Source organism: Xyrauchen texanus, chromosome 26 (assembly GCF_025860055.1).
Source record: "Xyrauchen texanus isolate HMW12.3.18 chromosome 26, RBS_HiC_50CHRs, whole genome shotgun sequence".
NCBI lineage: Eukaryota > Metazoa > Chordata > Actinopteri > Cypriniformes > Catostomidae > Xyrauchen > Xyrauchen texanus.
In genome coordinates, this window is record NC_068301.1 from 35,768,492 (window position 1) to 35,780,256 (window position 11,765).

The following is an 11,765-nucleotide window of genomic DNA, read 5'->3' on the forward strand; positions in this document are numbered from 1 at the left end:
TTCTAGCTAGCCTACTTAATGGATAACTGTTTCTGCCAGAGAGTGAGAGAAATGTAAAGAGAAAGATTGACAGAAGGAATATTTTTTATCTAGAGTAGAGCACAACATACCTTTTGTACATCCCCTGTTAAAAACAGAGTAAGTTTGGAAGAGTGTGAGAGAGACAGAGATTAGGCGGGAAAGGGAGGCGAGGTAAAGGGGATCCCCTGTGATGTAGAGCATGTCTGCTTGGCAGTGGGTCAGGTGCTTTAAGCACACACAGGCAAATCCCTGGAGGGCTGATCCGAGCCAGAAATAGATGAATGAGGAAAAAACGAAGGAGGTTTTTTTTTTTATTCTCATCCTTTTTTTTTTCCTCCCTCCCCCTTTATCTATGTTAAAGGGAAATCCTTGCCCAGAGGAGGGAGGTATTGTGTGTGAAGTGTGAGATATGGATACGTCTGACCTGGCATTGACCCCAGTGTGTGTACGAGTTAATGAATGAAGGCATGAGTCATCCAACAAGCATGCCAGTAGTAATTGTCCTCGAGCTGGCTGCAGGATGAGCTGCAACATGTGGCGTGCATTCGTGCTGTTTATACACACAGTTTTTATCTTTCCCTGTCTCTTGACATTTACACACATGTACACTGCCTCTTTTCTACTAAAACACATGGTAATCATGTTGTTGGTAACGATGGACACAATTACTCTGAAATGACAGCAGTGATCGAATACAAAAAGCATAAATTATGTGACTTGGTGTTCTTTTCCAATTCAAAACATTTCACACTGATCAAAGGATACTAATGACTATACGCAAACGTGCCACAATGGGGCCTCATTTTTTATTAGGGACTTTAGGGTACCTGTAGGTCCTTATAGTCTTAAAGTCTTTTTAAAAATTTACTTTTTAAAATTTAAGGCCATAAATGTAAAAGTTTAGCAGCTGACGCTTGAGTTTAGTGTGAGTGCATACAGGGAAGCACAAGCAAGATCATTTTTACTGAACCAACAATGTTGCACATGTATACACCTTAATAATCTGTTTATCTGAAATGCAAATGCCGTTATTCTGCGTCTCTGTAAGCGAGCGATGCGCATTCACATTCTTTGATCAGGCAGTCAGAAGACTTTGATTTGCTTCCTGGCTGTCAATAATTTTTAACGTTCTCATAGTGTAGTAGACGCAATGCTGCTCTACTGTTCCGTGTCCGTTATCTGGTGAGGGCGATGTTTTGAAAAGAGGGGGCGTGTTTACTTTAATGGCTCATTCTGTGGAATTTCCAGAATGCCTAAAATCGCTTGCATCTTTAACACAGTTAAAACTATTGTTTTAGAGCTGTAGTTTTTATGACAGGTGAGTTGGTGGGACTTTGCTGCTGTTCGAATGCCTTTTAAACGGATTAACTTTTTCCAATGTGGTCACATGCAATTCCCACCACTTTCTACTACCTTCAAATGTGGACAAATCTCAAAATGTTTTGGACTCTGAAACCCTCTATGGACACAGAGAAAGACTCTGCATTGGCTTGTGAATATTTGTTTTTACTCACCAGACTTTTGACAACATGCAAGCATAATGCAATTGAAGATATTAAGCAAACCAGGAAGGGGGCATCTTCACATACACCAATCAACCACAACTTTAAAACCAACTGCCTAATATTGTGTAATGCCTTGTTGATGCGAGAGGTCAACAGAGAATGGCCAGACTGGTTCAAACTGACAAAGTCTACAGTAACTCTGATAAACGATCTGTACAATTGTGGTTACAAGAATATAATCTCAGATTGCTATTCTGAGATGCGGGTTGGCGCTGCTTTGGGGGCACGAGGGGGACCTACAGCTGTGGCCAAAAGTATTGGCAGTGACATAAATTGTGTTTGCTGCTTCAGTATTTGTAGATTTATTTTAAGTTTAATTTCATACATTTGAAAGGCTTTTATTGGCTAAAACATTCAATATATGCAGAGAGTCAATATTTACAGTGTGTTAATTGTACAGTTCACTCTGGCATGCTGAATATCAGCTTCTGGGCCAAATCCTGACTGATGGTGATCCATTCTTGACTTATTAGTGCTCTGATGTGATCACAATTTGTAGGCTTCTGCTTGTCCACTCTCCTTTTGAGGATTGACCACAGATTCTCTATGGGATTAAGATCCGGGGAATTGCCTGGCCACGGATCCAAAATTTCAATGTAATGATCTCCGAGTCACTTCAGTATCACTCGTTCCTTGTGACATGTTGCTCCATCATGCTGGAAAATGCACGGATCATCACCCAATTGCTCCTGGAGCGTTGGGAGAAGTTGCTCTTGCAGGATGTTTTGATACCATCCTTTGTTCATGGCAGTGTTTTTGGGAAGAATTGTGAGAGAGCCCACTCCCTTGGATGAAAAGCAACACCACACATGGATGGTCTCAGGATGCTTCACTGTTGGCATGACTCATGGTAGCGTTCACATTTTCTTCTCCGGACTATCGATTTTCCAGATGTCCCAAACAGTCGGAAGGGGGCTTCATCAGAGAAAATAACTTGCACCAGTTTTCTGCTGTCCAATCCTTGTACTTTCTGCAGAATTTCAGTCTGTCTTTGATGTTTTTCTTGGAGAGAAGTGGCTTCTTTGCTGCCCTTCTTGACACCAGGCCATTATCCAAAAGTCTTCGCCTCACTGTGCGTGCAGATGCACTCACACCCACCTGCGGCCAATATTGAGCAAGCTCTGCACTGGTGGTGACACAATTCCGTAGCGGACTCCTCAGGAGGAGACGGTCCTCTCTCCTTGACGTTCTTGATCCGGTAAATGGTTCTTTCAGGTGCACTATTCTTTGCAGCAATTTCCTTGCATGTGAGGCCATTTTGATGCAAATCGATGATGGCTGCACATCTTTAGAAGTAACCATTGTGAACAAGAACACAATGATTGGAAGCACTTCTTCCCTCCTTTTATAGCAAACAGTCTTCTCCTATAATACAATCAGAATGATAGAGAGATATAGTTAATTTTTTTGGCCAGTGAAGCTTTTTGCAATTATTTAAAATGCATCTGATCACTCTACACAATAATCTAGTAACAATGTGAATCAACATCACAACAACTGAAGCAGAAAACTTTGTGAAACCAAAATTGATGTCACTGCAAATACTTTTGGCCACGGCTGTACATGATATTAGGCAGGTGGTTTTAATGTTGTGGCTAATCTGTGTATATTTAATTTCATATTTTGATTTTCATAATTTTAATCACATTAGCTTTTTTTTAAATGTATTAATTTTACATTCTGTTTATTTATATGATGCCATGAATTTATAATAATACAGATATAATGAAAAGTTGTTGTCGCTGTTTAAAATTTCATTTTTAACAAAACAAGGTTGGAACATAAGACTAGACAAGTTCTACTATATCCAAAGATATTTTTTACATGTTTGTTTATGCATAATTTGTACGATTCCGTTGATGATAATTGAATATTCAAGGAATCAAAATGGCCAAATTACTTGCACACATGCTTTCTCATTGCCTCATTTGTCCTTTAACACATGGTTAAGCGAATGGGATCATGGTTATCTTGTTGTTAGCTGTTGGTTGAGTGGTAGTAATGGGAGGATATTTTGTCACACTGAGATACAACATTTACATTTAGCTGGCAGAGCACCCCTTGCTGTGTTACCGGTGGGGAAACTCCTCAAATGAGATTAAGCACCATGGAAAGCAGTGTAATTTCAGGCCGAGGAAGGTTGCCAAATGAGCCAAGCTCAGCGTATTTCCTAGAATGCATGATGTCTGTCCACACTGAAAGTAATTATTGCTACAGGAGGCAACAATCACAGCCAACAGCAGATTTGTTGTTTAATTTACAGCCATATGAAGTGGAATTTTTGAACAATTTAAGCAAAATGTCTTGTTGCTTTATTGTGTCATGCCTGGTTAGCTGCAGTATTACTCTTAATAGATTTTTTGACATGTTTCTTTGCATTTAAGTTAACCTGATGCCCAGTGTATTATAACAGTTATTTGGAGTTTACATTTTAACACTTTGACATCACCTGAAATTCTTCTAGGATTCGCTGACTGACGAATTTGCGTGTTTGTGTTTGTTTGTTTCAGCTGGATCAGGATCTTTACAGGGTCCTCAGACGCCTCAGTCTACCAGCAGCTCCATGGCTGAGGGTGGAGACCTGAAGCCCCCTACACCTGCCTCAACGCCGCACAGCCAGATGCCCCCCATGCCTGGTGCAAGGTAAACAACTACAATCACTACTTTAATGTTGTAACTGCATTATCACATTAGCATTCTGTTTTATCATATTGTATGTTGTTCAGGATCAGGACTGTAAATTAAGAAAAAATGCTTTAAAGGAACTAATATTTCTCATTAAATGAGCTGACTTCCTGCCACAGGAGCAGTGTGAATTTGCAGGACCCGTTTGCTGAAGGTGGGGATCCAGCCTTTGCCAGACGTAACTCAGTGACCCCCAATTCAGGTTATCAGCCTGGAATGGGTGGACAAGACTTGATGGTCCGTATGGCACCTTTTGAGCCCAATAAGGACCCCTTTGGTGGTATGAGAAAAGGTGACTGAAATATGAAGTTATCTGTTTGTATGTTACAAGTTATGTTCTTTGTGATGTGATGTTGGTTCTTGCGAATGTTAAAAATGATTTGTTCTTATCCTAGAATAATTTGTATTGCTAAAAATACTGTATCCCAATGGGAAAGTTTGTACAATTTTTCAGTAGCACTAAGTTTGTATATTCTCTCAAGCTTTTCGTTCTTCTAAATTATTGGTTCTCACAAATGTGACGTACAATGTAGGGTTCTTATACTGGTGGTTTGTTTGCAAGACATCACTAAACAAAATAATTGCTTTACTCTCTTTCTCTGACTTTGCTGTTAGTACTGTATACATGACAGGAAATATCTGAATCGGTGTAATCGTCTGCTTGTATTTTCAGCAGGTGAGCAGTTCATGAGTCCAAGTCAAGGCCCAAACAGTGGCATGGGTGAACAGTATAACCGAGGCCCTCCAGGACCTATAGGTAACATGCAGATTGGTCAAAGACAACAGTACTCGTATGGTCCAGGATATGACAGAAGGTGAGAGCATTTATTCAAAATATTGGCATATTAAGTGTAGCAAGTTAACTTGTATAGTAAGTGATAAATTACAACAGACATCATATGAATGCTGTTTAAAACTTTAATTTCACTACATCTCCTGAGCTGCTTTTACATTTTAAAACAAATCAGGCAGTTTTCATCTATTATGTGTTGTACTTTAAGCTACATTGAAATTCAAATGTATGCAGTATTCCAGATTTCTCTTAACGTGCCCTATCAAACGCTTGGCACAAAAGCTAATCAAAGGGCAGTGTGTTGATCAAATGCTCTTATTTCCTCACAGACCAGAATCAAGTTTGGGTCCAGATGGTAACATGGGTCCACAGCCTAGCATGATGCCTTCCGGTGCAGATGCAGGGATGTACTCACCCAACAGGCCCCCACAGCAGCAGCGGTTAGAATCAGAATAATTCACAACTTCACAAATACTTATTCTATTGTTTGCAATGGAAAATGTTTTTTTGGGGGGTGGGGTTAATGGAAATACTATTCAATACAAATGGCTTTTGCCCTTTCTGAAGCTGTCCTTTTGCTTTGTAGGCTTGATTCTTACAGTAATCAATACCCTAGCCAAGGTGCTCCTCCTAGCGGACCATACCCAAACCAGCAGCCTGGAATGTTCCCACAACAGCAACAGGTCAGTGCAACACAACTTTAAAAAAGGTTATGTTGTTAGAAGGTTTGCATTCACATATTCAGACAGATGTATGAGAATATGTATAGACCAAATTAAGAAAATCAAATCACTTAAATCTCTCAAAACAGAATTACACACAGAAGAGGACAGTTGATGGTGTTTATGGTCCTCCTGCGAAGCGTCATGAAGGGGACATGTACACCTACAGTGGTCAGCAGCAGGGACCCCAGGCCCCTGGTGGACCTCAATCCCAACCAGATATGTACAACCAGTACAACACCTATCCTGGCTCAGACAGACGTCCACCTGGTCCACAGAGCCAGTTTCCATTTGGTTTTGGGCGAGATCGAGGGCCTAATGCAGGAGGCCCCAATTCCCAGTCCTCCATGCCATCAGGCCCTGATGGATCCCAAGGTCCCATGTGGCCTGGCCGTAATGAGATGAACTACCCTAACTATCATAATCGTCAGGGTGTCCCATCTCAGGGTCCAGGATACCATGTCATGAATCGCTCAGAAGACATGATGCCTTCAGACCAGCGCATGAATCATGAGGGTCCTTGGCCTGGCCATGTTAACCAGCGGCAGCCCCCATATGGGCCTGGAGCCTCTGGACCACCAATGTCCAGACCTCTTCAGCCCAACTATCAATCCTCTCAGAACCACATTCCACAGGTGTCTAGCCCCGCACCCATGCCAAGACCAATGGAGAGCAGGATCTCACCCAGTAAGTCCCCTTATATGCACTCTGGGATGAAAATTCAGAAGGCTGGACCACCGGTTCCTGCCTCACATATTTCCCAGCCACCAGTGCAGCCCCCTCTGATACGGAGAGATGTGGCATTCCCACCAGGATCTATAGAAGCCTCACAGCCCCTTCTGAAACCACGTCGTCGGCTTACCATGAAAGAGATTGGTAAGAGGCTTATTGCATCTTTCCTTGTGAATTCATGTGTCTTGATTAAATTTGGGGGGGTCTAAATATTGGGATTTGTTGCGTTTTAGGAACGCCAGAGGCCTGGAGAGTCATGATGTCCCTCAAATCAGGCTTGTTAGCTGAGAGCACTTGGGCCTTGGACACCATAAATATTCTTTTATATGATGACAACAGCATTTCTACCTTCAGTCTGAACCAGGTGAGAAAACATCACAACAAGGGATTGGTTGGGATGGTTGAGTTGTCCAAAAACCGGCTATTAAGATTAGATTTCTTTTTCATTTCTTCCATTTCTTTTGTGCTTTGAAAGGTATGAATTTGGTGGTGTCTTCTTGTTGTTGATCATTTGATTCTCATTTACATTCTTTGTTTCGTTTGCAGCTTCCTGGCTTCCTTGAGCTCATTGTTGAGTACTTCAGAAGGTGCCTCATTGAGATCTTTGGCATCTTGAAAGAGTATGAGGTTGGAGACACTGGGCAACGTACCCTGATTGACCCAGATGCTATTGACTCTGAAATGTCTGATGAGGAGGGGCCAGAGGCAGAGCAGATGAAAGATGATGAAGACGATGATGAAGATGATGTAGAAAATGATACTGTGCAGACATCACAGGTCCAAGTTAAGCAAGAGAAAGAGGAGACCACGGTGGTCCAAAAATCCAACGACAAGCTTGACCAAGAAGAGGAGGATGTAGAGGATTCTTCCTGTAATGATCACCTCAGATCATCTACACCTTTGCAAGACAGGAGTGCTGCCCAGGAGAGGCCAAAGCAAGCTAGTAAATTTGACAAGCTACCCATCAAGATAATGAGAAAGAAAGACCCATTTGTGATTGGGCAGACAAGTAAATTAGGCCGGCGACAAGCCTTCGATAGTGGTTTGATCCATTGGAGTGTGGGTGGTGGAGATACCACAGAGCACATACAAACTCATTTTGAGAGCAAGATGGAGCTGCTGAAGCATCAGAAACCGGTGCCAGTGAATGTTGCGACTCGTAAAAAGGTTCCTCATGTAGTGAAACCTATTATGAATGACACAGAGAAGGCTCAGACAAGTGTAGAGCAGCAACAACCACAAATACAACTTCAGCCAGCAGAGGACAAAAGCACTACAACAGCTAGTACGTCGACAAGCATAACGGCCACCATTGATGACGTGCTGTCGGCTCGGCAAGGCTCCGTGACAGAGGAAGCAGTCAGAGGCAACCATGAGAGCGACAAGGAGAACAAAAAGTTTATCTTTGGCATCGACCATGCACAACAGAGACGCAATATTAAAATCTTGGAGGATGAGCCACACAGCAAGGATGAGACCCCACTCTGTACACACTCAGATTGGCAGGATGCCCTTGCTCGCCGCTGCATATGCGTTTCCAACATCATTCGCAGCCTTTCCTTTATTCCCGGTAATGACCTGGAGATGTCAAAGCATCCAGGTCTTTTGCTGTTACTGGGCCGGATTGTCCTACTGCACCACCGGCATCCTGAACGCAAGCAAGCACCAGTCACCTACGAGAAAGAGGAAGAAGAGGATGAAGGTGTCCGCTACGAGCGAGATGAGTGGTGGTGGGACTGTCTTGAGGTTCTGCGGGAGAACTGCTTAGTCACATTAGCAAACATCTCAGGCCAGCTGGACCTTTCCGTCTACCCTGAAAGTATTTGCCTGCCGCTGCTGGATGGCCTGCTTCATTGGGCCGTGTGCCCTTCGGCAGAAGCCATTGACCCCTTCCCTACGTTGGGACTCAATGGGACGCTTTCTCCTCAGAGACTGGTCCTCGAAACACTCAGTAAGCTTAGCATCCAGGATAACAATGTTGACCTCATTCTGGCTACGCCGCCTTTCAGCCGTTTGGAGAAGATCTATGGCTCTCTTGTGCGGATGGTTGGCGACCGCAAAGTGCCCGTCTGTCGAGAAATGGCAGTGGTGCTGCTAGCTAACCTGGCTCACGGTGACAGCGTCGCAGCTCGGGCTGTTGCTGTGCAAAAAGGCAGTGTTGGAAACCTTCTTGGCTTCCTGGAGGACAGTCTTGCAGCCACTCAGTTCCATCAGAGTCAGAGCTCGTTACTACACTTACAAGGTGCACACTTTGAGCCCACTAGTGTGGACATGATGCGGCGGGCGGCACGTGCCCTGCATGCCCTTGCCAAAATAGAAGAGAACCACTCGGAGTTCACGCTGTATGAGTCAAGGCTATTGGACATATCGGTGTCCCCACTCATGAACTCTTTGGTGTCCCATGTAATCTGTGACGTACTGTTTCTGATTGGCCATTCATGACAGATGTGGGTTTGATCATGTTTTCCCCCACTTGTTTTTTTTTTATGTGTGTGTGTGTGTGTGTGTGTGTGTGTGTCTGTCTGCGTGAGTGGAGAAAATTTAACAGCAAAACTGACTGTTTTTTTTTTTTATTTATGCAAAATCACCTCAGATTCCATTGTCTATCCTGTCTACCCTTGCTTCGCTCTTAAGGATATACCATTAAGTCATAATGGATTTAACACGTACGGATAAGAATAAAACTAACACTGATGTGCCGATTGAGACCCTCGCCTGCAAGAGTGCGCTGCCCTGGAATTTTTTTTTGTAATAAAAATAAAATGACAAAAAAAAAAAACTGTAACCAAAGTTGCTGTCACGTTTACAGTGAGTTTGGGGAAAAATCGTGCCCATGATAACTTCATGGTAAAGATGGGCATGGAAACCACCATAATCTGGTTCATGTTTGGAGGCTAAACAAACTCACAGACTCTGGTGTGTGGTATAAATTGCTGTAACTTGGATTATATATATTTAGCCCTAAAGGAACCAGGTCATTGGGTGTGAACAGACATGTAAATGGGAGGCCTGTGCAGTAGATTGTAGGACGTTTTCTGTACTGTACACCTTAAAACTGTAACCATACTGTAACAACACTTCACACTGAGATAATGCTGGCTTGGCAGCAAAAAAACTGTAGTAGTTTTAAAAATGATTTTAGTTCATGTTGAGAGAAGAAAAAATGCCCCCCCAAAGTAACGTGAACCTACAACACCCTGACCTCTTCTTTGTCCCTCGATTGTATGACTTGACCCTTAAAGAAATCACCTCTTAGGACTGGTCTTGCACTCTAGATGCAGTCCAGGCTGCAGTGTATATAATGATGTTGTAAATTACACTTTGCTCTTTTTCTTTCTCATCTTATGGCGCTCTTCACCATTTTTAATCTTTGATGAATTAAAGGTTTCACTCAACAGATCTCTCATTGCGCATTGCCATGTGTTTATTTAACACTTTTCTTTCCTTACATCCTTAAGGAAGCAACCTTTTGCCCTTGCGATCCATACACATAACATTTTTATCTCTTTTTGTTGAAGCTGTAGAGGATTATATCAAACCATACAAGTCCATTACTGCAACCGCTTTCATCATTCACCAGAAGAAAGATCCAATAAACAAGTTTGGTTTTTCCGTCTTTCCCAGCGGTTTCCTTAGTCGATTCCAGTGCGATGGATTCATATTTGTATTTCAGATGATGTAGCTAAAACTTGTTGTAAATTCCTTTTTCCCTTTTTTGGCTTCATGAATATCATTTATTCCGTATGAAATCTTTATACTATATGTTCCACGTGTTAAGAATAAATGTACATTAAATCTTGGTAAAACGTTTGTGATGGATTTATTTCTAAAATAAATTTGACTTTGTAGTTGGAAGTCTGATTTCAATTAAGTTCAGCTCTGTTGACAGCATTGGTGGCATAACAATGATTACCACAGAAAGCTATTTTTTACTCGTCCCCTAGTTTTTTTTGTTTTGTTTTTGTTTGTTTTTTAAGCAAAAATTGTGGTTACAGTTGGGAAATTAAACTGAAAGTAAATCGGGCAAAACGATATAAAAATTTCAAAAGCAAAACACAAATCTTAAACATTGAATGTGTTCAATTGAGAATAGTGTGTACTGCACATACACTGTTGGTATATGATTCTATCAAAGTTATAAAACTATCTATGTCATGATCATGGGAAACCCATAAACCCCAATACACCTTGAAACTTTTGCATGAAATGTTCAAAGATATTAGACAAAGACCACCTACAGGAATTACGCCAGTGATGAATAAATAGAAGTCCATCCATCTTGTACTGTAGTTTCACTGCAAGATGTCACTTTAGATAACTTTACAGTTCAAAAAATGCCCGTTTGTTTAGTCCATGCTCATTAAAAATATTAGCATCATAGTTCAGCTTTAAAACATTTTGAAGTGTATGAACCAGCATATTTCCAGTTTAGGTGTATTACGTTAATCCAAAAAAAAAAAAAAAAAATGGTGAATAACAATATGCTGGCGATAGGACTTGATCTATACTGAACATTCCTTAGTTATTATATCATTAAATGCTTTTTGTTTGGCATTATATACATGGTATTAAATGAATGACATTGGATATGTTGTGTTGGAATATATATACAGTATATATATATATATATATATATAATTGTGCATATTCACCAGCGATTCTGCCATATCATATGAACCAGGGTACCACGGTAGCTGCTTTACACGATATCTATTTATGTTTAACTGCAGTATGAATGACTTTAGAATGGCCCGTAATTGCAAGTCACATCAATCTTGTTTTTTGGATAAAGCGGTCCTATCCGAAGGGAGCACCTACTGTCGGTTCTTGTACTGCACACTGTATACTCCCTACTTTTAAATGGTATGTGAAGCAGTATGCAAACAAGAAGGTCTTTATTACCTGAATAAAGCTATCTGTTAGCATTCCCCTTTATCTCAATGACAGTTGCTCAGCTGACCTTCTTGAAGTATGCATGCTGCCCTACTTGCTTCATGGGCACTTCTTGGGATCATTCAGGAAACATTTTCTTTTTTGAGCCAATCACCTGGGTCTCTCTAAGAAGCAATGTAAAATAAACTACCGAAACGAGTGGTCCAGATGGAGGACAACAACAGTTTTAAGTGTTAGTTGGCGTAAAACGGAGTTCAGGCTCAACTGCAATTGTTGGCTGTCATAAATCAAAGTAGTTAATGATATCAACGTAACCTCGGGCCATCGCTTCATGTCATCAACCCACTCCTTACT

At 41.5% G+C, this 11,765-nt stretch overlaps 1 protein-coding gene across 4 annotated transcripts in view; it reads left to right on the forward strand.

Moving 5' to 3' along the window:
- The window catches only part of LOC127619953 (AT-rich interactive domain-containing protein 1A-like), a 91,079-nt gene extending 81,394 nt beyond the window's left edge, over nt 1-9,685 (forward strand). For 3 of the 4 annotated variants that reach the window (XM_052092992.1, XM_052092994.1, XM_052092995.1), the window contains 8 exons: nt 4,097-4,229; nt 4,391-4,563; nt 4,945-5,086; nt 5,394-5,504; nt 5,651-5,747; nt 5,876-6,662; nt 6,752-6,882; nt 7,065-9,685. In XM_052092992.1, the coding sequence (XP_051948952.1) occupies nt 4,097-4,229; nt 4,391-4,563; nt 4,945-5,086; nt 5,394-5,504; nt 5,651-5,747; nt 5,876-6,662; nt 6,752-6,882; nt 7,065-8,960 (3,470 nt within the window). In that variant the 3' untranslated portion in view covers nt 8,961-9,685. The remainder of the gene's footprint in view (nt 1-4,096; nt 4,230-4,390; nt 4,564-4,944; nt 5,087-5,393; nt 5,505-5,650; nt 5,748-5,875; nt 6,663-6,751; nt 6,883-7,064) is intronic. The other variant, XM_052092993.1, reaches the window with a different exon arrangement.
- Nucleotides 9,686-11,765: the final 2,080 nt, after the last annotated feature.